The 26,683-nt window shown below is 40.9% G+C and overlaps 1 protein-coding gene and 1 long non-coding RNA gene across 5 annotated transcripts; both read right to left on the reverse strand.

Annotated features, from left to right (window-relative positions):
• Window positions 1-4,422: 4,422 nt before the first annotated feature.
• On the reverse strand, window positions 4,423-8,055 carry LOC146674413 (uncharacterized). Of its 4 annotated transcripts, none has more exons than XR_014910624.1 (6): window positions 7,359-8,055; window positions 6,982-7,204; window positions 6,380-6,505; window positions 6,171-6,221; window positions 5,052-5,173; window positions 4,423-4,906 (listed from the first exon to the last, which is right to left on the reverse strand). It is a non-coding gene; the product is annotated as an uncharacterized LOC146674413 (long non-coding RNA). The 4 variants fall into 4 exon arrangements; XR_014910625.1 differs by having other exon boundaries at window positions 7,320-8,055; XR_014910626.1 differs by lacking the exon at window positions 7,359-8,055 and having other exon boundaries at window positions 6,380-6,500; window positions 6,982-7,237.
• An 8,876-nt stretch (window positions 8,056-16,931) lies between these two features.
• Window positions 16,932-26,560, reverse strand: LOC146674414 (adhesion G protein-coupled receptor F4-like). Its single transcript, XM_085401060.1, has 12 exons — window positions 26,492-26,560; window positions 26,333-26,385; window positions 23,382-23,503; window positions 23,064-23,285; window positions 21,367-21,570; window positions 21,084-21,212; window positions 20,784-20,965; window positions 19,453-19,629; window positions 17,995-19,368; window positions 17,861-17,897; window positions 17,252-17,327; window positions 16,932-16,965 (listed from the first exon to the last, which is right to left on the reverse strand). Exons 1-12 carry the CDS (start codon window positions 26,558-26,560, stop codon window positions 16,932-16,934), a joined length of 2,679 nt encoding a protein of 892 aa, XP_085257186.1.
• Window positions 26,561-26,683: the final 123 nt, after the last annotated feature.

A 26,683-nucleotide genomic window follows, 5' to 3' on the forward strand; every position in this document is an offset into this window, starting at 1 on the left:
TTGTTCCTCAGGTACAGTACGTGATATCAAGGGCAGGTGGTCAACACTGGGGGTAGACAAGAAGCAGAAGTACTTCCAAGAGGGAGCTGCAGTGAGGACACAGCCAGGTCACTGAGGTCAGAGGTCAGAATCTGAAACAGCTCAGGTTTATATTTTAGAGGATATAAAAAATCAAAATGTATTTATAAAGAAACCTTTAAATAATAGTCATAATTATGATTATTATAAGAAATATCAAACATTTAAGTGGATTTTCTGTTACACATATCGTGTTAGCCCTGCAATAAACTGGCAGCCCGTCTTATTCCTGTATCAGCTGGGATAGGCTTCATCCTCCCGCAACCCTGAATTGGATACATTGTATTCCAATTATGTAATCTGATCATTTACAAACTCAAGGTATCTAATCAAAATGTAAGTAATAATTATAAAATGGGAAAGCAGAAATAAGTGTGACATGAATGTAAATGTGTGAGCTGACATAGAGGACAGCTACATGCAGTCTGAAAAACCTTTGTTGTCAAGTTTGCAGGTCTATCAGCACGAGACATTCTTACATAGAAGAGACATTAAAGTCTCTAACTCAGTGAAGCATTATTGGTCCCGTCTGTTTGGATAAATATAGTAAGTTGATGTATGTGCATTTATTGACACATTTTCTTAAGTGCTTATCCAGTTCAGGATCACAGTGGAGCTGCAGCTGGATATGTTCACTAAATAAACCTTACAAAAGTTAACAATAAACCTGCATCCATGTACGTTGTTGTCCACAGGATGAGAAAATCAAACTGGAAGACTGTGGAACATGTTAATAAATGTTTGTGTGTTTATGCCTGTGTCTTTCACAGGAGGCGCTGGAAGGTTTCCCTAATAGTTCCTGGTGAATCAAAGCAGAACCATAAAGGTTGCTGGACTGCATGATGGCCTTACCCCTGAGCAGTCATCCTGTTAAAGGAGGAACCAGTTAGAAGCTGTTTTCAAAGTAGCTGAGCAGATTTCATCTCAAGTAAGCAATTAACTGTTTCAGAATCAGAATCAGAATCAGAAAGGGGTTTATTGCCAAATGTTGAGCAGGTTTACAACATTAGGAAATTGCTGCGGTGCTTCAGTGCAAACATAGTGTCATAAAAATATAAAAATAAGAATAGGAATTAAAAGTGCTCCATAGAAAGATATGTGCATGAGATATACATGAGCTATATACATGAGAATAAGAATTAAAAGTGCTAAGTAGATAGATACATACATGATATATACATGAGTGCAGGTGGTGATCAGTGCCAAACATGGAATGATGCAGTGACACAGCGTAGGGTCATGTGTTAGTGGCGGGGGCAGTCATGTGGTTATTGTTCATGTGTCCAACAGCAGAGGGGAAGAAACTGTTCTTATGGCGAGAGGTTCTGGTGTGAATGGACCGGAGCCTCCTGCCTGAGGGGAGCAGGTCAAACAGACTGTATCCAGGGTGAGAAGGGTCAGCTGAGATCCGAGCTGCACGCCGCAATGTCCTGGAGGTGTACAGGTCCTGCAGAGATGGGAGTCTGCAGCCAATCACCTTCTCAGCAGAGCGCACAACACGCTGCAGTCTCTGTTTGTCCCTGATAGTGGCTCCAGCGTACCACACGGTGATGGAGGAGGTGAGGATGGACTCGATGATTGCAGTGTAGAACTGCATCATCGTCCGTGTTGGCAGGTTGAATTTCTTCAGCTGCCTCAGGAAGTACATCCTCTGCTGGGCTTTCTTGATGACGGAGGTGATGGTGGGCTCCCACTTCAGGTCCTGGGTGATGGTGGTAACAAATGCTCCTTCTGCTTCCAATTTAGAAGAAGAAGAATGCGAAGGCTTCAGCGAAGTGGCGTTCATGGTCTCAGTGAACAGTCATGGTCACACACTGCATGTGGTTTTAAAAGCAACATGTCTGTTCACTACAACAATGGAGATGTGTAATATTAGTGCAGCTACGGTTTGTTTTTGAGCATCAGTTCTGTTTTCTACTTTGATCACTTAGACCAAAAAAGTGTTGTTTTCAGATTCTTTCTTTTACATCTATAAACCACCTGTTCATTTTTTTATTACAATTAGTTTCACATAAATGTTAGTGTTTCCTTTATGATCTTTTAATGCTTACACTACACTGTACATGTCTACATTAGAGACATTTCTGTTTCCTGTTTCTGTTGACTCAGAGTTGTGAAATGTTCTTTTATTTGATGCACAATATGAAGCTCATAATTTTCTTACAAATAAAACTCTAATGACAAACATGAACAGCTGTGCTTATTTCTGAGACATGAGTTTTGAATGTGTTGATATTTAGACAGTGTGCATCTGTATGCTGAAACTGTAATGGTGAACCTGAGGTGATGGTCAACAGAAGGCAAATATATATCAATATAAAACAATATTGAAGTAATGTCTTTACCCTCTGCAGCGTGTGCACGCTGTGCACGCAATCACCTTATTCACTGTAGTAAACATGCATTGCTAGCTCACGTGACTGACTGTCTCCATGGTTACATCGTATATTATTAGCTATGTAAACAGCTTCCAAAGATACTGCCACAGCTCTCTGCAGCTGTAACACTTTCACACTTTGCAAATCATTTCATGTTTTTGATAGTTATGAAGAGAGAATATGTTTTTAAGGTCATGCTAGGCGGTTGCTATGGTGGTTGCTGTGGACTTGGCTGGACCGCGTCCGATTCCTGTTATTAGCTGTCCGCCGCAGGAAGGCTGCGTTCCATTTACAAGTAGTGACAGTCTGCCGCAACTCGAACTCAAACCCCGCTTTGTTCTGTAATTATAGGCCTTTTATAGCCGTTCATGACACGCACACACACACATAAAGCATTTTGCCTCACCATGAGAATGCAAGTTTACCTAACCTAACCTTAAAGTATCTGATATAGGATAGAAAAATGAAGCAACCAGAGATTTAATGATGAAGACTCTGGGTTCTGTAGTTCACATTTTACAGTCCTGAATGACTCTTTGCATATGATTTATTGAAGAGGACTTTAGAATGCACTTTACATTTAGACTGTTGCTGTTTCATTTTTTACATTGTTGCCGTGTTATGTCATGAATAAGGTTCACCTGCTGGGGGTTTGATGGATCAGCTGGACAATACAGTCAAAGACAGACTTCATTCATCATATGCAAGAATCCTAGTTGGATTTTTGTTGTCACTCGTGTTTTTGAACCAAATATTGAAAACAATTCTGACAGACTGGATACCTGGTCAGGGTGTACATTACCTTTTACTCAAGCATCCCAGGACAGAGCCCTGCCCCACCATGAGCCTGGGTGGATACATGGTTATTAATATAAAAGGACCGATACTGAATATGAATATTTCATGAAAATTGAATTATAATACAAATTAGTAATAAGGGTTTCTCTTCACCCTTATCTACCCCATACTCAAAGAGCTGCGGGCAGAGAGGGTGACAGGCGAGGATGGCACTGAAGAGAAGATGCTCGGTTTCTGGAGTCTCCTGGTCCTGTCAGTATTAGTAGGATGCATCTGCTGTGTCTTCTCGTGGATGCTCACCTACCTTGACTCGTTCCATCCTGGTATGGATTTCCCAACACTGCGGACAGTGGCCCACGTCAGAGACGTTTAATATTGATTACATATGTCTGAATTGCTAACCCTAACCCTAGCTCAACAGACCACAATGCCCTGGACTGTCAGTATTATTACATGCTGTGAACATAAGTAGCTTTGATCACAGTTTATGTTGTAAAAGAGAAGGAATATTGAAAGAAAGATCAACATTGTGATATTATTTCTTCCAAACTGACCAGAAACATGCTTGTCAGACTCTCACAGCAAAGGATCAGACTCACTGTGCATGACAGCTCAGGCCAATGATGTCTGTTAGATTGTCAGTTGTTTAGTGCTTCTGCACAGTTAGGGTCACCGTCTCTATTTCAGAATAATTAATATGCGGAAAACACTAAAAGTTGATTGTCTTCCAATATTCTAGCATAATTAAAAAACTTTGACTTTGTAAGTACATATTATTAGTCCTAATGCCAGTATGAGTCTTCATAACTCCTGCTTTGAAATACTGAACTTTGAAATTGACCTGATGAAAGATCATTTACAGTGGCACTCTGTCAGGATCATTCTGACTGTAAGATCACTGTATTAATCTGAATCCTTCTGAAATGTGCTGTGAATGAATGCTGATGCAACTCACTGTGGGAAAACTGTTAATAAAATGAATCTGTGACACATGCAACACATTCACAGAGGAAGAGGACACAAAGGGAGGACACGCAGAGGCTGTGTTGAAGTCAGAAATCCAAATCTTTATTAAAAAACAGGCGGCGGTTACAAACAGGAAGACAAGCAATCCATCAAACAGTCTACAGGGTCAAACATTCAGAGAATTCAAACAGCAGTAAAAAATAACTGGACACTGAAAAACTTAAAGCAATGTGTGACGCAATAGAAGGAAGCAGCGCAGTATATTCACTGAATTATCATCAATTACAAAAGAGAAAAATGACGATTTCTAAGGATTATTTTCTTAAATACAGTTAGTGTGGCTGGTAAAGATGGAAACATACAGAATGTAAACTGTGTGAGTTTGTGAACTTTGTTAGTAACAAATGAGGTAAAAAAAAAAACAAACAAAAAACAAAACAGACAAAACACAGAAAGAGGCTCTCAGTATTCATTAATAATTAGAAAGAAACATTCTGGTCGTGGATTTTTACAGTCTTAGTTCCGCTCGCTGTCATCATTATAATCATCATGATCAATGGCGAGGTCCTGAGGTGGGTGGGGCTGTCTCTGGTGACGTCACCATGAAGGAACAGCATCTGGCACGTGTTGGTGAAACATCCCAGTACACTGGTGTAGTTTCCTCTCCAGCTGTTTGACATGTGACACTTGAACATTAAGGGGAAGAAGAAGAAGAAACAGTGTTAGGTCAGGTGACCACATGGTTTCTAAAGTAACTGACAGGAAGTAACCTGGCCGTTAGAAATGGATTGCATGTGTTTAGAGTTACTGGAGTTGGGTAACTCTACTTACCAAAAGCAGAAGCACACAGATGAAGGATCAGATGCTGAATGTTGCAGGAACATGCTCATGTGTGGTGGCCATTCAGTGCTGCTCCGGCAGGTTAGACAGTCCAAGACTGATATGCTGCCCATCTGAGAGTTTGAAAACACACATGCAAAGATTTATTTTGTATTACAGTCAAAGTTGGATGTTCATTTGTCCTTTAAAAATGTTTGTGTATTTGAAAGCACTAAGGCTACGTTCACACTGCAGGCAAAAGCGCATCAAATCCGATTTTTTTGACCCTATGCGACCCATATCCGATCATGGTATGACAGTGTGAACGGCACAAATCCGATATTTTCAAATCCGATCTGGGTCACTTTCGTATGTGGTACTGAATCCGATACATATCCGATGTTTCAGAAAGCGACTACTGTGTGAACGGTCATGTCGCATTAAATCCGTCTTTTATGTCACTGACACAAGACAGACGCCAATTATCAGCGCCAGAGAAGACATTGCGAATGCTTCCTGGCCATCCGGTGAGACTGCTGGGAAGACAACGTTGGAGAAACGTGAACATTTTATTTGTACTGCATAACCTGCAGATTCTGACAGAAATCTGCAACTATCCTTTGAAGCACCGCTCCTCTAAAACAGCAATAAGGATCATTATTAGGTTATTTACATTATTATGTAAATAACAAAATAACTTAAAGCAAAAATTGGGAAACATGAAGTCCGAAGTCTTTATATTAAGGGCCATCAGTCAAACAATACTGTTGCTCTGGGTCTAAACAGAGCGCGTTGTGTGTGACGTCTTCTTTTGCGCATGCGGGCCGCTTTGAGCGTTCACACTAGAACGCGTTTGCTGTCGCATTTTATTTGTAGTGTGAACGAGCAGACAAAAAAATCGGATTTGATCAAAAAATCGGAATTGAGCATTAAGACCTGCAGTGTGAACATAGCCTAACATTTAAGGATGACTTGGATCGTCTCCTGAAGCCTGGGACTCCTAGTGTTAAAGGGGAGACAAGTGTATCCACTGATCTATGTCACTTTACCTGGATGATGACTCCTCTCCCCCTCACTCAGAAACACTCCTAATATAACCAAGCAAATAAATAATATTGAAGATTTACTTACATCATTACAAAAACAGCAAAAACATCTCCCTTTGATTCCATTTCTCCATTCCTGCTGAACATCAGGCAACAAATATCTCAATAAATCACAGTAAAATGTAAAGCACATGTTTTCTCTGCTTTGTCTAACCTCTGCAGAGCCTCTGTCAAGAACAACATAACTGTAAGCATAAAACAAATATACATTTCATAACACGTCACTGGACAAACCTCGGTCAGTTGATTTCCTCTGTGCAGTGCAGACGAACATCAGTCAGCAAGTGACTCTGCTGGTTCTTCTGAGGAAACACCACCGTCTCTCCACACCGTCACCATCTGTGAGCACAAACTGCTGCTCTGCCAGCATGTAGGAAATCACATATCACACACACAGGGGTGAAGAAACATTAGAGCTCAACTTTGGATACTTTAGATCTAAACAGATCAAAGTAGCTCTTAGTTTCAGCAATCAGACAAACAATGATACCAAACTGATTCTGTATGAATACAATATGGTATTTTCAATGCAGGTGTCAAATTAATTTATTAAAACTAATACAGATATATGTTTGTTTGTTTTTTGATAAATTAGTTTGCTAAATTATAAGAATATATTTTTTTTCATTTAACAATTGCAACTGAAAGAAATTAAATATTGAACAAAAATATATTGTCACATTCTGAGCATGCTCAGCACGCTGACAGACTTGAAGTTGCTACAGATTGTAAGAAGTGATAATTATAGGGAAAAAACTTCTCTTTTTCATCCGTTTAATCAAACATTTGATGCCTCAGCTGTCTCAGTCCTATAGCGTTCTGCAACTACAACTAACCTGAGGCTTGGATTTGGCTGCAGGTGCCCCTGTACATCCTTCTCAGCAGCACACATGTGGGTACCATTTAATCCCACTTCTTCCTGAGCTTTGCTTCATCACAAGACCAAAGGTGGCATCCCGTGTCAGTCTTATCATCATCCAGAAGAAACATTTGAAGAAACATCATGGAGAAGAAACATTTACGCGCCTCCTGGTTTTGTTTTCTGATCCTGCAAAAAGACTGAGGACAACAAAGCCCAGAGAACACGAGATACACAACATCAAACATTCAGACTCAACAGCCTCCATATATGAAGAGCACCAGGTTGGTTCAGTTATAGTAGATATGAGCATACTTCACATTACTGGGTATGAATAATAATGAGGAGGCAAACTTTGAAGATGCAGAGCATGATGTCCCATCATCAGACTGTAAACAAACAGCCACCAGGCTTCTTTGTTGCCAAAATTGATGATTCTCCCATCAGGGATCAGTAGCGTGTATTAACCTGTGGTATAAGCAGCAGTCACTGAAATATTACTGTTTCAGATAAGAAATCTAGGACATAAAAGCCAGGGTGGGAGGGATCTCTGCAAACTGACTTAACTCTGCAAGTGTGAAGCTCAACAAAAATCTGACTCTCCAGTCACAGACAAACAAAAACCTCCAGCTGGGAGATAGAAAACGCTGTCTGGGTCTTGCTGGATGTTGCTGGTCAGAGTCCACACATTAGCAGAGTGCTTCTTGGTCCCACTGACCCATGTGGACAGTGACTGTGGAGAACTGTTCTGGAAAACAGAGAAGAGAATTAAAATAACAAAAAGCCAAACAGGATTTCCACAAAGACTCTCTTGGAATCAGCAATCAAAAAAATCACTGGTTCATATTTCAATTAAATATGAACAGGTTCCTCAAATGTACGCAGTTCAGATCTGATTTAATTTAATTTCCTTCACACAGCACATTCGTCCAGGCTGACAGGTAAACATAGAATTAATCTCAGGTAACATGACTCATAGTAGAGATTCAGTAAGAAAGATTGCAGGCTCTAATATTATTACCACACAATCCAAGGACACACCAACAGCTCAGATTTGTGGAACTATTTAAACAAATGTCTTCTGAATATTCAATTCAGGTTCGCAGTGGGAGGGTGGGGAGGTGTCGTGGAATTTTTTAAATAAAGTCTGCAACACAGAAAGCTGTGATCAAGCTATTTATTACTGCGCCAACACACATCAAACATCACAGTTCAGTCATGTCAGCGCTGCCACAGAGGTCGTGCTCCTGCTCCTTTATGCATTCCAAGGAAGAGGGAGGAAGTTAAACTGATCACACCACACTTCACGTGTCTCGCTATGAAACCTAACCGATCAATGGTTAAGCTGTTTTGTGCCCTTGGCCTTATCAGCACCTGTAAAGGGAGTTGTTTTCTCAAACTGCTGACGCTGAAGTAAGTTCATCTAGTTTTAGAAACTTTCACTGAACAGTAACAGTGTCACAACTAAGCACATGCATAAGCACTTAAATACTTTAAATGAGAATAACAGAACATTTCTATTACAGAGGCTAGAGCCTGTCCCAGTAGTCATAGGTAGAACACATCTGGACAGGTCAGCAGTCTGTCAGAGGACTAACACAGAGACAGACATCAGAGTAACAAATCTATTTAAAATTAATGTAAGTTTGCTGCAGCTGTATGTATGAACATGTGTTTCTGTGCTCACAGTCCACCTCTCAGGAACCTGCAGTTCATTTTTAGTCAACTTTAAACAGACCTCACAAAAGGCTGATGTGGCTGGATCAGTAGTCTGATTTAAGTACGATACCTTTGGCCAGGGATTCATCTGGTGCATCGCTTCACTGCAGTCTTACGTATTTTCCCCACACCTGAATAAAAAATACTGATATATACAAATAACAGCTTCAGCTGATGCAGCCTGACTCAATCCTAAATGTTCAGCACACAGAGACACAGAGGTGCCGTTTAAAGTTTAGTGATAACCTGAGTCACTGATCATTTGCAGTATTACAGAGTCTGGCAGTCTTTGCATGACTTACTCATCACTGTAAGTTTCTAGCTGACTCTCAGGTGTGACAGGTGTGCCAGCAGGAAAGAGTAATAATAACCTGCATCCTGAGGTTTGTCATGCAGGATTAAAGGAGCCAGGCTTTGTTCACACAGCTGGGATTGTATTTTACACTGACCCTGGGTCAGTATAAGTATCATACAGTTTAAACGAAGCACTGAAACTTGCACATATTTATTATAGATGCACTGAAGCTAATCGAGATATTTGCTGTCAATCTGTGGCTGCGATTAAACACTTTACTGGAAACTTTATTAACTAGTAACTTCATCAGTCATGACAGAAGCTAATATTTCTGTGCTAACATCGTTTAACCAGTAACAGCTTTACTAATATAAGCTAACGTTTACACCGTAACTTTAAGCTAGCACCACAAAGACGGTAAAACACGTAATAATATCTACAAATGCATCTTAAAGCTGTTATATTAGCACTCGGTGTATTACTAACATAACCACATTAACATTACTGACACTCGCTGACTTTTAATAGTCATTCTATAAATGCTGTCCGTGTAAATGGTCTTACCTGTTGGTAATAGCCACTGCATATCCAGCCAGAGTGGATTCTGGAGTCTTCCCACGCTCCTGTTAGTGATCCTCCATCTGGATGGATGAGAACAACCTTCTGAACAATCTAGCAGGAGATGGCCCATATCTATGGGACTGATTTGTGCTAATAACGCCCATTGTATGGACTGATAACAGCCGAAGCGGGTGAATAAAGTCACCCAGTAGCTAGCTGTGCCGTTACCCAGCATACACCACTCCCTCCGTAAATGCAATAAACGATACAAAAGTATCGTTCTACCTGTTTTTCAGGTAGTTGTTTACATTATATAATTTATTGTGTTCTGTATACGTCACTACAATGTGATTTGGAAAATGTCTAAATATACTGACAACAGGCACTTCCGCGGCAATCTCTTCAATCGGAGGACCCTCCACGTCAATTCCCGACGCGAGGGGGGTACCCTGCGCGTCCATAAGTGAAGCAGAGGGAGCCTGACCATGCGTCACACGTTTGACGAGTTGGGAGTGAGAACGTGTTGGTTTAGCTGAGCAGCCAGCTGTACCTGGATTAGATAGGTCTCTGGAGGTGCCTCCCCGTTATAGCATGGTAGCTTCATGCTCCTGTCCTGATTTGTATTTGAGGGAAGAGACATACGACTGGGGGTCCATTGTGCGTCAAAACAATGATTTTATTAAAACACATATATGTGGGAAGTCGAGCACAATCACTCAAACAGCATCGATCTTCTCCGGACAATAAATGGGGTGTCATATATATAACATAGTTGATGACGAGCATTATGTGTCAGAGCAGATAAATAAACATGCATGTTCCAGTAATTCCAACTCGGACATATTCTAAAAAAGAACAGTTCCTTCCTCTGTTCCTCCGCCACCGCCAGATGCTTCCTGTTATTTCACTTACTGCACTTCAGAACAGAACATGAGCATGCCGTTTACAAGCAAAACAAGTCTATATACTGTGCATGTGTGCAGGCAGCCCGTGTGTCTTTACCTCAGTGCATGACCTCACTCGACAAACAAAGACATTTTAGAAATATACGTCCTGACTCCGTTTGAGTCAACTGTTACCAGGCAAACTCCAATGCAGCAGGCTGCTGAGGGCACACACAGGCCTTTAATATGTGGTAAATTGTACTGTAAGTATGTATGCAATTCTTTCAATAGCTGTGGGTCACTTTGCACAATTGATCGGTCGAACATCGCGTCGGCCGTAGCTTCAAACCATTAATTAACTTGACCGAGCTTCAACTCTTTAACTCAGCCACTGGTAGGATTTCTGGATATCAGCCACCTCCTCTATCTGCCGGTGGTACATACCGTGCAGGGGCCTGTCCTTCCATGATGGTTCCTCGTCTCCCTCCTCTTTCTTGGGTTTCTGCTGCCTGAGGTATTCACTGAGCACTCGGTCAGTTGGGGCCATCTTCCCAATGTATTCTTGGATGTTCGTTGTCTCATCCTGGACTGTGGTGCTGACACTCACCAGTCCCCGGCCCCCTTCCTTCCGCTTAGCGTACAGCCTCAGGGTGCTGGACTTGGGGTGAAACCCTCCATGCATGGTAAGGAGCTTTCTTGTCTTTATGTCAGTGGCTTCTATCTCCTCCTTTGGCCAGCCTATTACCCCAGCAGGGTACCTGATCACGGGCAGGGCGTACGTGTTGATGGCCCGGATCTTGTTCTTACCATTCAGCTGACTCCTCAGGACTTGCCTGACCCTCTGCAGGTACTTGGTGGTTGCAGCTTTTCTAGCAGCCTCTTCATGGTTCCCATTCGCCTGCGGGATCCCCAGGTACTTGTAACTGTCCTCTATGTCTGCAATGTTGCCTTCTGGTAGTTCAATCTCCTCAGTTCTGACTACCTTCCTTCTCTTTGTTACCATCCGCCTACACTTCTGCAGTCCGAACGACATTCCGATGTCATTGCTGTATAGCCTGGTGGTGTGGATCAGTGAATCGATGTCTCGTTCACTCTTGGCATACATATATATATATTTTCTGCACGCATTATGTGTTGCTAGCGGAATGGAAATCAGTGGATGTCATGTGGTAGCCATCTAAAAAAAGAAAAGTGAAGTTATTCTGGGTTGTGTATTCAAAAGAAATACAACAGTAGATACATACTACACCGGGAATCTGTAGTTTTGTTGGCAGATAAAATAATTGTATAATTTTTTTTTAAATGACATTTTGTGTGTGTTGATGCGAAATGCATCCAATTATTATTTTCCCTGTTGGACTGCCTGATTACAGTACAAGCACACCTAAAAACACACAGCTTTCACTTCATTTTTATATAGAAATTTAGTTGATTAATTCGATCGATTCCAGTCACCCGGAATGACGTCACCACGTTGCGGAGCGTCATTTACCTGGCAGGAAACACGGCGGCTCAAACGCTCAAAAGTTTGGTTATGCTTTATGAGAATGGATGACAACAGGGCAACTTGCAATACTTGCAAAGTAGATATTTAATTTAAGGGAGGAAACATTACGAATATGCAAAAGCATTTGCTCATCAAACACGCGATATCCTTAAATGAATGTCGTGTTTTTAATTTCGCTCCGGACTCGTGAATCTCAGCCCAGCAGCAGCGGTAACGTTTGCACGTCCTCTCCCGTTAATGCGGCAGGTAAATACCGTAATTGTCGGGCTATAAGCCGCTACTTTTTCCACAAGCTTTGAACCCTGCGGCTTTTAGTCAGGTGCGGCTTTTCTGTGGATTGTCCATGATTTTTGTCATATCGTAAGACGATTTGTTTTGTTTGTTCCGCTGTTGTACGGCACTACGTTGCCTGGTGGAAGGGCATGTGATCAGACACACAGTATCGGGGTTCAAGAGTGGTATGTTGGCCACGTGTCCATCCGCCAGGCAACATAGTGCCGTACAAGTAGCGTGAAAAACAAACTTCAAAGTAGCGGTACGCGTTCAGCGGGAGTCGTGGATGACGAGCGGCGATAAACTTGCGAAAAGCAAGTTATGCTCAACTCCACCGGTGGAATCTGACAGCGTGGAAAAGTGTGAAAACATCCATGATCACCAACGGATTTCGAAGGGCTGGACTGCTGCATGATGGAGAGGAGGACACCGCCACGGCCCTTCAGAGGGTGTTCGACTCTGACACTGACAGCGAGGATTTGTTTGGTTTTGTAAGTGACAACGAAGGAAAGAAGCTGAGAGTGGATGACGAAGCCACTCTGAGCCTGTTCGTTTCTGACACTGGAGAAGAGGACTTTGGTGGTTTTAGTGCGCAGGAAGATGGTGGTGAATGACTGACTTTTCTTCTTGTTAAAGCGTGTGACTGCACCTGAGCCTAAAAGGTAGTCTGAATCTATTTTTCTGGTGTGCTGTAGGTTATTGTTATGTACTACATTTATTACTCATTTATGAAGCACAGTACATGTTTCCTACTTGTAATTACCGCTACTTGTACATATTGTATGCTAATGTGAGAGATGCATACAGAGCCACCCCCCTCCCGCCACTAGGGAAGTCAGACCACAACCTGGTTTACCTACAGCCACAATACACACCCCTCGTCCAAAGGCAGCCGGTCACAACGCGCTCCATCCGGAGATGGACCCCAGAAAAGGAGGATGCTCTGAGAGACTGTTATGACACCACAGACTGGGATGTGCTCCTGAGCCCACATGGTGAGGACATAGAGGGGGCGACACACTGTCTTACAGACTACCTCAACTTTTGTGTGGACACGGTCGCCCCTGCTAAGACGGTACGGTGTTATCCTAATAACAAACCGTGGGTAACACAGGAAGTCAAAGCTGTCCTCAACATGAAGAAGAAGGCTTTCAGGAGCAAAGTGAAGGAGGAGATGAAGGCAGCACAGCGGGAGGTGAAACGCTGCCTGAGGGAAGCAAAGGACACCTACAGGAGGAAGGTGGAGCAGAAGTTGGAGAGGAACAATATGAGGGAGGTCTGGAATGGTGTGAAAACCATCACAGGCCACAACACCAAGAAAAGCACAGTGGGGGGGACTGTGGAGAAGGCAAACGAACTCAACAACTTCTTCAACAGGTTTGACCAGCCCACAACCCCCCCACCCTCACCTTCACTACAGAGTCCAATCCCCACTCTCCTACCTCCCTCGCTTCCCCCCCTTCCTGACACCATGACACCCCCCTCCTCCAATCCCTCTCTCAGCAGCAAGACATCTCCCCCCCTCCCCTCTTCCCAAACATCTCCCAGTGTCACAGTGGATCAGGTCAGGAGACAACTGAGGAAGCTTCGCCCCAGAAAGGCAGCAGGCCCAGACAAGGTGTGTCCTAGGATGCTAAAGGCGTGTGCTGCTGAACTTGGGGAGCCGCTACAACGAGTCTTCAACCTCAGTCTGCGACTGGGGAGAGTGCCCGCCCTATGGAAGACATCCTGCATCGTCCCGGTCCCCAAAAAGAACCGGCCCAATGAGCTGAATGACTTCCGACCGGTGGCACTGACGTCACATCTTATGAAGACTCTAGAGCGGCTCTTCCTCAACCTCCTCCGACCACAGGTACAACATGCCCAGGACCCACTACAGTTTGCATACAAGGCGGGTGTCGGAGTGGAGGATGCCATCCTGTACCTCCTACACAGAGCCCACTCACACCTGGATGGGGGAAAAGGCACGGTCAGGATACTGTTTCTTGACTTTTCCAGTGCCTTTAATACCATCCGGCCCTGTATGCTTCAAGAAAAACTGAACAGGATGGAGGTGGACCCCTGCCTGGTGGCTTGGATCTCCGACTACCTCACCGACAGACCACAGTACGTCAGGCTGAAGGACATCACGTCTGACACTGTGGTCAGCAGCACAGGAGCACCACAGGGAACTGTGCTGTCCCCTCTTCTCTTCACCCTGTACACCTCTGACTTCTGCTACAACTCTGAATTATGCCACATTCAGAAGTTTGCAGACGACACAGCCATCATGGGGTGTATCTGGGATGATCAGGAAGAGGAGTACAGAAGTCTGGTGAGGAACTTTGTCGCATGGAGTCACACAAACCACCTGCAACTCAACACCTCAAAGACTAAGGAACTGGTTGTGGACTTCGGGAGGTCTAGAGCAGGTCCACTGCCGGTTCAGATAGAGGGGGAGGAGGTGGAGGTGGTCAACAAGTACAAGTACCTCGGGCTGTGGGTGGACAATAAACTGGACTGGTCATGCAACACAGAGCACCTGTATAAAAAAGCCCAAAGCCGACTGTACTTCCTCAGGAGGCTGAGGTCTTTTAACATCTGCAGGAAGCTCCTGAGGATGTTTTACCAGTCGGTGGTTGCTGGAGTACTTTTCTATGCTGTGGTGTGCTGGGGGAGCAGCACAGCAAAGAAGGACTCATCCAGGCTGGAGAAACTGATCAGGAGGGCTAGCTCTGTGGTCGGCATGAAGCTGGACACTCTGGTGACAGTGGCAGAGAAAAGGACATTAAAGAAACTGATGGACATTATGGACAATGCTGGGCATCCTCTGCACACGGCCATTAACAACCAGAAGAGTCTGTTCAGTGACAGGTTGCTTCTCCCAAAGACAAGAACTAACAGACTTAAAAACTCCTTTGCCCCACACGCCATCAAACTGTTTAACTCCTCTCTGGAGGGGAGAGGGAGGGGAAACAGGAGGACAAAGGAGGGAACAACTAAGCTGTAGTGCCTCTTCACCTCACTGTGCAATACCTTTTGTGCAATACTTTTGTAAATAGTCAACGGTACAATAGACTCAATACTTGAAATGTGCAATTCACTTGTATTTTTATTTTTATTCCTATTTATTCTATTTATCCCCTTCGTATATTTTATTTATATTGTCTCTGTATTTATATATATGTGTGTGTGTATAACTCTGTAACTTCTGTCGGTGCTGTGCTTTTTTGGAAATCGAATTTCCCAGAGGAACCCACCCGAGGGATTAATAAAGTTCTATCTTATCTTATCTTATCTTATCTTATATACCTAAAAAGTTATGCAAACATGTACCCATAACTTGTTCTTCAAAATATTAATAAAAGGGGTGTGTCTCCAAACAGCCATCTCTTTCCTGACCATTCCCTATGTGCATATTCTCTTACATATGATAAGTCAACATTGAAACACCTGCGGCCTTTAGTCAGGTGCGGCTAATGTATGTACAAAACAGGATTTTACCGTGATTTTAGCTTGTGCGGCTAATATTCAGGTGCGCTTTGTAGTCCGGGAAATACGGTAATCAACTAACAGTGCATATTATGTTAGCACGATCTGCCTTATTACAAAACCTGCCATTACTGTGCATTTAGGTGATCATGATGAGAGAGACAGAGTCTGGCTCAGATGCTGACAGTTCTCGCTGCAGTCTACCGGTAGCATCTCCTTTCAGGCCAGGATAGACGAATGTCACCGAGCAGTGACTAAGTTTGTGGTCAAAGGCTTGAACCCATTTGCCACAGCAGATGCCCCCGATTTAAAGTGAATGTGTTTAATTGTAGGCAGGACATTACTGGATATTCTTGTGTAATTGCTACAGAATAATTTATGTTATACTTTGTTATTGCTACAGAAGAACATTTATTTTATTATTTTACATTTACATTTTTTTCCTGGGGACCCTGAGACACCCCATTGAAAACCCGTAGGCTGCGGATCTCTTAAGATCTCACTATTGGGTTTGTAAGGCCATTAGGGCTGGGTATCGTCACTGATTTCTAGATTCGATTCGATTAAAATCTGGGAAATTTTGCCTCAGACACAGAGTCACAGGTTCTACACTCCATAGTGTACATAAATGCCATTTCTTTTGCACAATATCCAATTGCTAACCTCTGTATATTCTTTATTTCACATATATGTACACACACACACACGTGTATATATATATATATATATATATATATATATATATATATATATATATATATATATATATATATATAATTGAGAACCTTCTGGAAACTTAAGCATTTTATTTTACATGGATATACTCACTCTTTAGAATAAGTAAACTTAACTCTTCCTCTAAAACAGATGAATAAAAATGTATTACTAATTGCAAATATGTACTCTGTGACATGTGATAATCATGCATTCAAATCAAAATCAAAGATAAATAACAAGTTATAATTACAATTCCAACATTTATTATGCCATTCAAAAATATTGTAGCAATCACATACGTTTTTCTTAATTAAATTTTCTTCAAAATCAAGCCAGATTCTTGTAGGATTCAATATTATTTAATATATAAATAAAACCATCACAGATTAACTTATTGTAAATATGGCAAAAAAAAAGGGGGGGGGGGGGAAGCCGACTTGTTGGTTATCTGAATAACCACAGTTTTCTGCACACATTATGTGTTGCTAGTGGAATGGAAATCACTGGATGCACTGGATGTCGTCTGGTAGCCATCTAAAAAAAAAAAGAGTGAAGTTATTCTGTGTTGTGTATTCAAAAAAAAAATACAACAGTAGATACAGTACGACACCAGGAATCTGTAGTTTTGTTGGCAGATTAAATAATTGTATAAATAACATTTTTTTAAATGACATTTTGTATGTGTTGATGCAAAACGCATCCAATTATTATTTTCCATGTTGGACTGCCTGATCAAAGTACAAGCACACCTAAAAACACACAGCTTTCACTTCATTTTTACAGAGAAATTAAGTTGATGGTTTCCTTGATGGTTTTTTACCTCTTCCACGTCTTCCACGTCTCCAGTTCCTTAAAAATCGAAGTCGACTTGATGTTGAGTTTCCAGCACTTGTGCTCTAAAAAAACAAAACAAAAAGCAAATCAAACAATATTAACAAGAAGCAAATTAGCTGTGATTAACAAGAAAGGAAAGAAAAAAGGAACATGAAGCCCATGACAGGGAATCTTGTTCTTACCCCTGTCCTACTTCTGGACGGTTGTGACCATGATGCCATTGCTGACCGCACCTGATAAATGAAATGTCAAATGTTAGAACACTAAAATAGAAGTCACAGAAATTTGATAAATTTGTTCTTATTGCCAAGCCAAACACTATAAGCAAACTATCTTGTATTGTTTTTGCACTATGGTGATGTTCATCATATTTTTTTGTGTGTGTTCTTGTGTGGAATATGAGCATATGCACATAACTGTTATTTATTAAATGGTCCCGTCTACTACTTGTCTACTTCTATCCTCAAGTCTGAGTAGCCATTTAAATGGGCTTACAGAGAAACCATGACATGGCACTGAAAGTGGAAGTGGATTTTAGTGCAGTATTATTAGAATTTATATTTCTGTTCTTAAAATTGAGCTGTACGTACCTTACCGTCCAGCAGTGTTCCAAACACCAAAATAAAGAAGCCCTTTTTAAAAAACAGAGTAACATGAGTTATCAAGGATTCAGTGATTAAAGATGCTACTATCATGGTATACAGATAGGGGGGGAAAATGAATTTGTACCTGTAGTGAATTGAAGAATGCAAATGCAATATGGATTCCTTCATTTGTTGAATCAGCCAGAATTCCAATTCCCAAACCCCAAGTTATGCCAAAAAATGGTGTGAGCACAGCCAAGCTCTTGGCAATAACCACTAAGACGTGCTTTTCCTCTGCTTGTGCAGCAGTTGTTCCAACCCTTCTCCTTATGATTTTGTACAAAACCACAACCAGGATAATGAGGTTTATCACCACTATTAAAAGTGCAGGAATCACAAATGCCAGCAGAGCTTTGGACTTTTCCCAGTTGAGCCAGCATATGGTATCCTCTCGAATGTATCCATTGTCAGGTGCAGTTGCAGCTATAGTTACTGTTGCAATGATGAGAGGAGCTCCGTAGCCTAGAAAAAATCCAATGGCCAGCATAGATGCTTTAGACAAACCCCCACCAAAAACATTAGTTGTACGGTAGAGCAGCAGCATAGCTGAGGCCAGCATCCAGAAGAACAGGGCTAGGTAGAACAAATGGATAAAAAAGGTAGCTGCAGTGCATGCTGGGGGGTTTTTAACTTTTTCATCTGAAATGGCCGCTCCAATTATAAACCAAATGTTTGCAATCAGGAGGGAAACGGCGATGTTAACAATGGCAACATGACGCAAGTAAGAGGTTTCATTCTTTCTTATTTTTCTCCAAATGAGGCCTTCAATGATGAGACATATGACCAAGGATCCCATCGAAATGCCAACTCCAATGTAGGTTATAATGTCCAAATAGAGTTTCTTCGGACTGTTCGGTGACATGAGGATGGAGAATGAGGTCAGGTGGTTGCAGTTGCAGGTGACAGTTTCTGTTTCATTTATGTTTAACACTAACTCGCAGCCCTTGCCGTCCCATCCTCCCAGACCATCAAAGAGGCTGAAGTTCCAGAAGACACATTCAGGGTTTCCCAGTGTATCATTTAAAATATCATATGTGAAAGAGATATTATTGATTTGGCCACTGGACTGAACAAGTACAACCCTGCCGTTTATGGACTTAAACGAGGAATTGGCCTCATCTCTTGCAGGTAGTACGTTATCTAAGGAGTTAAATACTATCATAGTGATTGTTTTGTTATCTCCATTAGACTCTGGTATTTGTATTGTCACTGAAGAATTAAATTCAGCATTGAAAGTGTCTGTGAATGTAGTTCTGTTTAACTGAATAAAGCCTGTCATAATCTCAAAAGTTGCATTGACAAGACGAGATGTTATTTTTTCAAGGGAGTCCAAAAATGATGAGCTAACACTTTTAACATCAGTGTTGTTTGAGATGCTTTTGGTGTCATTGTTATTCAGAAAGTTCCATGTTTGCTTTGTTCCATTGATGGTGAGAACCCCTGCTGTTATCAAGACATTCTATAGTAAAGAGAAAAGAATGATTTTAGATTAAAAACATTAACTGTTCAGAATGTGAAAACGTCTGCAATCTAATCAACATACCTCCATTGAATCTCTGCTAATTGAGATATCGAGGGATGAAGATTTGTTGGCGACATTGCTGAGTATTCTCACAATAGCTTTAATGTTGGGAGGAGATGTAATCACTTCTTGAGTAAAATTGACAGTGACGTTCTTGAGCTGTTCCAAAAATCCTGGCAATGTAGCGGCAGTCAAGAACTGTGAGATTTGAACAGAGGAAAGAACAATGTTACATGTTAACTCCACTTGATAATTTTATATATTCTACTTATTTTACTTTCTTCTAGTTTTCCTGCTGGTTTAAGCACAAGTGATGCATATGAGGCTTCTGATGCATTTTTCTCATTCCCTTTTGAAGGAGAACACTGGACCACACACACAGGACCACTGTGCATCAACAGTACAGATATTCATTCATTACATACAGCCAATATACTGATATAGAATTATTATTACACATAATTATTTGCTAGTCTTGGTATCCGGGAATCAGTCTGCCAGGGCCTCTGCTCCCATTTTACGTGCGACACCCATTGCAGCTGACCCCCAATGGTACCTCCTACAGGACTGTGGGCCTACAGGAGGATGAGCCCATGTCTCTTTTGCAGGCTGTGTCTGGCACACTATGTGCAGAGGTGTCCAGTGACCATATGATTTTACTATTTCGTGGCTGACTGTGGACTTTATGAGGACCATGAAACCACCACAACATAAATACCTCAGAGAGAACACTGACAATAAAGTGGAGTGGGTTAAAAACACAACTGCACTTTACAGGAAGGGCCAGTTTTCTCTATTTTCTGAGGCAGATGAGGTCTTTTAACATCTGTTGGATAATACTCTATGAATCTGTTGTGGGCAGTGCTTTCCTCTGTGATGCTGCATGCTGTACCCATTTTAGGTGGTGTTGGGGAGTAGGATGTTATCTAAGATAAGTTGAATACAGGACAATACCTCCCACCAACTCCATCACAGTTGCCAAATTAGGGTTTGGCTCAGACCATTACTACATCTGACCTCTGTGTATTTTATACATATGTACACACACACACACACACACACACACACACACACACACACACACACACACACACACACACACACACACACACACACTTAATGATGTGCATACATTATTATAGTTCCTATTCTTGTAATTCTCCTGTTTCTTGCATTTTGCACAAGACTGTTGCTTGAAGCTTGCACACAAGAATTTCACTCGCATGTGCTGTACCAGTGTACCAGTGTATTGTGATGTGACAATAAAAGTAATTTGATTTGACTTGCATTGTGTTGCCTTAATTGAATCAATGATCAATCTGTTGTTGGAAACAACCAGAGAGCTAGGTTACCTGGGACTCTTCAAGCAGCTCCTGAACTGGCAACAGGATGCAGTTGTTTTCAACATCGTCAAAATTCCCATTTTTCTTACACACTGCAGTTATTTCTCCCACCTTGTTTGGTTGTGAACAGGGCACTGCAGCTTTGTAGCCTTCATATCCTTGGCCAAATGTGTCATTTATACAGATAGTTTCTATAAAGAGAGAGAAAAAATACCTCAGCAGTTTTAACATGTATTTTTCAGTTTGCAGTTATTAATGCATAATCACATTCATACTTGTGAATATCTGAATGTATTAACTAATACTCACTTTCTGAGGATAACTCTAGTGTTATTGTATTTTTAAAAGTCTTGTTTTTTAACTGACAGATGACTGTCTTTTCCCCTTCTTGACAACCTTGAGGTGTAGTATAATTATAGGTAATCGAAGTACGAGTGCCTAAACAACAACAATAAAGGTAAGTTAAAAAAAAATCAGGATTGAAAAGTTATAAAATAATATTAATCAATAATATAAAAAAATATCAATCAAATATAATAATATTAATCAAGTTAAATATATTTTAGTTTGTTTATTTTTGTGTCATGCTTACCTGCTGTAGGAAAGTCCGGAAACTCAACCTCATACCCACCACTCACACTGCACTCCAGATTCACACTTCCTCCAGGACATTGCACATACTGTCTGATTGGTGAGACTGTGATTGTGGGTTTTCTTTTCAGACTGAATGATGTTGCAGATTTCTGACGAAAAAATGCTTTGTCGTCTGTGCGCATGAGCCGACATTCATAAACTCCTGTAATTAAAAGTGAAATTTTCAAATTAAACCAACAAAAGGAGGTAAAAAAATTATTTATAATAACAACAATAACATTTTTGGAATACTCCTGGTTTTCCGCCCTCATACACTGAAACTTTACTTTTTAGCAATCCAAGGCTAAAACAACGTCTATAAAATATTAATTTTTTATATATCAAATTGGTTAGTCACCTCCAGTTACAATATTTCTCCATTTCTTTGCCACATTTCTCCAAGTATTTTTAAACTTCTTAGCTCTGAACATGCATTTTAAAAATAGCTCATACATTCAGTAAGACACTGGTTAAGCTGCTAATACAATACCTAACATTTTGTTAACTAAGCTGCTAGTTCCTTTGACATTGTGTTAACTGGGGTGGTCAAGTTTTAGATACTAACTGATACTACACTACACTGTTTTAGAATGGCAGTTGTCTCTAAAAGGAAGTTCCTTATCTTATCCAACCCTAATTTTTCTGGGAATAACCAACTGCGATTGTGTAAAAATATAGCTGAAATGCTTAAAAGCAGAACATATTACATTCTGTATTGAAATGAAAGGACTCTTTACAATGTATTGTGAGGAAAAAAAAACTGGACTGCACAGAACTAAAAAGTAGAATATCAGCTCATTAATAATAAAATAGTACAGTAAAAAAAAAAAAACCTAATACTCTGTTTGGCCACAAATTGTCATAAACTGCACACCCGTTATAATGTGCTTGCAAACCCAAGAGGGGAAACTGTTTGTCTGCCCCCAACCAATGGCGGTACTCTTTTGCATCACTAAACTATTATTTGAGAAGTGAGCCATAGAAACTGGGAAAAACTGTATATCAGAATATTAGTGTACCTATAAATGTCACGTCCCTTAGTTTAGATGCTATTGTGGTCCTTAAATCACTGGTTAAAATGCATATACTGCTCACATGAAGTGTAACAGCTCAGCAAAGGAAAACATTTTTTTGGCTTTTGTACCATATTTCTTTTGTATGATCTGTGTTGTGGATTTTTTGGATGACATGTATACCTATACACTATATATCTATCTGCACTGAACATATATACTGTATACAGAGTCTTCCGCACCAGACATTTTGCTCTCATCAGGGTTTATTGCGGTGGTTCAGTAACATGGCAGAATTCTTCTGCACTGTATTTCTGTGAGAGACTTAGGCCCAACCATTGGATACCTCTTCAATACATAAAATAATTGTAGTGGTATATTTACTACACTAAGACAGACTGCACTATAATTATTTTTGGGTGAAACTTTCTCTGCAATTTGTTCTTTTCAAAAGCGGGTCAGACTGATTGATGCACTGACAATGCTTGCGTTGCACTGTAAGATGAATTTTACCCAGCCAATCAGAATTTTGCTGTTGCTCTGGCCTGAGTACTAAGAGAAAACTGTGATGCAGAATTTTAATTTTAATTAAAGCAATTCTATTAAAATGTATTCCTATTAAATGCACCAACCCATTTCTTACCATCGTCAGCGCTAATAAACTTTGACACAGTTAAGGTTGATTTTCCATCCTTAATTGGATTAATTCTGTGTTCTCCATCTTCAGATATGAGCACCATATTACGTCTCCACTCTGCTGCTGAGACAGTGCCAAAATTGAGATCCACTGGTGGAGGGCCACATGTTACAGTCACTGTTTGCTCATAAAATCCATCATTTGGCGAAAATGTCAGGGGACCCGAGGCTTTAAGGACAAAAATGTCACACAATTATTAAACAACTATCTGGACCAACAGATATTCACAACATTTGAAAGCATAAATGTAAAAAACTACCTTACCCTCAAATATTACAGGATATAATTTTGCCAGGTTGTTGGATATGTTTAAATTTGTTGTCTGAAAGTCTGGTGTAATAGAAGAGGGAGCACTGACTTCATATTGGGCAATGGTACTTCCACTCCTGCAACAGAGAACAGAATTCCTTTAAAAAGAATGTAACCACAAAAGAGTTGCCAACTCTTAAGTTCTCACATGCTATGTTCACTCACACAGGCCAAACAAGTTTCATCTCAAATAACAAAAACATCAAATGCCTTTAGTTATGGCAACAACAAAAAAAAGAAATTACAGTAAATTGCAAATAATTAACAATTATTTTTTTCTCTACTGGGTAAAGGCTAAATGTCAGACTATTTCCAGATTATATGTTTTTAGAGTAGTAGAGACAGTTTTACTGCATGTTGAGTTTTCCCTCAGTCACATTAATTTACAACTTAACAGATGGAAATGTTTACAGTGAAGTCTTCGTTGTGATGAGGCAGGATAGACTAAGACATTTCATCACATAAAAGTAACCTACGTTTACTGCTTTAATATCTTTTTATTCTTTCCTCCTAGTTTATTAAATAAAATATATTGTACACTTCATGGCTGAAGGTAATAAACAGAATCAGTGACAAAGCGCAGCCTTTGGCCAGCACTCTTCATCTTGCTGCCAAAGCAAACCAAGCATTCAGTCCATTTGTTAGTGAAGCCAGATATCTTGCATCAACAGGTCGATATTCATGGGCCACAATGGCCAACAGTGGGCCAAAGATGTCACGGTACTGGGTCTAGGACCCAATGTTTTGTTTTTTTATTTAGTTCTTGGTTTTGTTGTTTTTTGTGGTTTTGATTGTCGCTCTTGTTTCCTGCTTATGTTATTTATAGTTTGTAATGTTTAGGTTTCTGTCTCTGTGCCACTCCTGTCTTCCTTGTGTCACATCTAGTCAAGTTATGTTTTCATGTCTGTGCTTCTCCTTGTTTCACTGTCAAATCCGTATTTCTGTGCCTCTCTCGTGTTTCCTCTTACTTTGACGGTCTCATGTCCTATGCTAGTGTTTTCAGTTTTGCTTCCTCCCTGTCTCGTTATGTGTGATTACTCCCAGCTGTGCTCTCCTCCTGTGTCTAATTCCCTCATTATCCCTCTGTGTATTTACACCCTTTATCTTCTCCTGTTTGCTGGTGGGTTGTCTGTGTATCACTCTCTGCAGGTCTAAGGGTCCCATGGTCCATAGTTTGAGTTTCAGTTGTTTAGTTTCGTTTTACTTGTTTCTAGTTTCCTCTCTGTTTAGGTCATGTTAGTTTAGTCATTGCATTCCTGTAGTTTTTATTGGCTCTGCCCCAGTTAAAGGCATGTTTTCAGTTTAAGTTTGTTGTCAGTGTCTGCATTTGGGTCCACGCTCTCTCCACTCCACACGTCTGTCATAGCCGACGTGACAAAAGAACACCCTGAGGACTTCATTTAAAGACTTTTTGTAGGTTATGAAATGTTCAACATGATCAGTTTCCGACTCGCCCTGTGGGCAGTCTTGACCCTTCAAGCTCAGGTCCTCTGCCAGATGCCTGCAGGCTTGAGGGTCCTTTGCAGGATCTTTGATGTTCCAAAGACTGCCCACTTCTAGATGTAGACCTCAGATGTCGTTGCTGGGCTCAGCTGTACCCTTTTGCTCAGTTTAGGAATTGCTGCCCCGAGTGCTCTGATTACCACTGGGACCTATGTTGCATTCACCCTCCACAGCATTCTCATTAAAAGTAAGGCTCCATTTAAAAATAACAGAAAATAAAATGTGAAAATTGTGGCCTTCAAATGAAGTGCCTAACTTCAGAAAAATTCAATAGAAAAATTATTTTAAAATGAATGGGGACACTTTCGCAGAGAATACATCTCATCTTAAATCTTAACAACTGAAGAGTAGTGTCAGTAGGATCTTTTGACCCAGCGTTTTGAGTTTTAGTTTATTTTGAGCCTTAATAAACGGCTCGTTTTTTTGTTATTCCACATTCTGTTTTGGTCTGCTTTTGAGTCCTTCTTCACAATACATGCAGTCTGCCTCAGTCAGATTGTGACAAAATGACCTGACCATATAATGGACTCAGCAGACGGGAGGCAGCTTTCACTCAGCTGGAGGAAGAGCTCCTCTGGAAGTCGTGGCATGCTGCCAACTACAAGCGCATTGTCCGCGGGACCCAGCTGGCTCTCGGAGGTCCCCGGAGCTGACAAAAGCACCCACCTGTTGCTCTGCCTGCACCCAAGGCTCGCCCGCTTCAGGTGGGAGTCCTCTGTGTAACTTCAGGTGCTCTCCAGGATGCATAGGGCTACTTTACCCACACTGGAGAAAGTTATCTCAGGGTGCTTTTGGAATAAAAAAAAATGCACCATGACAGTTTCTAAGGGCCCAGGTATATAAAGCTTGTTGTACTTCTTTCCTCTTTTGTGTACTTCTTTCTTCATCACACCTTTCTGTAATTTCAATAGCTAGATGACTTCTCTCTAGTCTGCTTTGATCTTAGTCTCTTCCTCTCTATGGAGTGTTCTGTGTATTGTAGCCAAGTATCTCAAAAGGTCACTCAAGGACCACTATAGATCAGCTGGTAAGTTTTAGTGATTGTCACACTAGGGATTATACGTAATGATGTAGTAGACTTTCCCTTCATGTAGTCCTAAAATTCAGCCACAGAGGGTGTACGTTTTCAACTTAGGCATAATCCTTTCTTTCAGATCACCTGCTTTCGAATTCAGTGCCTTCAACACACCAGTTGTTCTTGGAGGTTGTTAACTAATCTCATTGGGTTAGGATGATAATATCCCCCCATAACTAGTTAACACTAAAATATCAGTTTTGTGAAAGGACTTTGCAAAAACAGGTGGAATGTTTCAATAACCATACTATAAAAGGAGTAGAAGAGGAAGAAAAAAAAAACCTTGTTAGGAATAGTTAAGTTAATAAAAAAAGACATTGTGAGTTACCGGAAATCAATTAATTTTGTTTCTATTCCTTGGTTTGTTCCTTCACGTGTGATCTGTTTGAGACAATGACAAAACACAAGAATTAATATCCCATACAGTTAGTAGATTGAGAACACAAGAAAACTAAATGACACAGAAAAACAGCAAATAAAGACTTACAGTCTCTCTAACAGTTTTGTGAAAGTCATTGGTTTCAAGATTGTATTCTTCCTTGAATTCAACATCCATAGTTATGTTAAATCTCTTTGTTGTCGTTGATGTTGTTGATGTTGTTGTTGTCGTCGATGTTGTTGATGTTGTTGTTGTCGCTGATATTGTGCTTGTTGTTGATGTTGTCGTTGATGTTGTGTT

The sequence above is a fragment of the Rhamphochromis longiceps genome, linkage group LG3 (genome assembly GCF_057381845.1).
Source record: "Rhamphochromis longiceps isolate RC_006_pf linkage group LG3, R_longiceps_female_GT1.1, whole genome shotgun sequence".
Lineage (NCBI taxonomy): Eukaryota > Metazoa > Chordata > Actinopteri > Cichliformes > Cichlidae > Rhamphochromis > Rhamphochromis longiceps.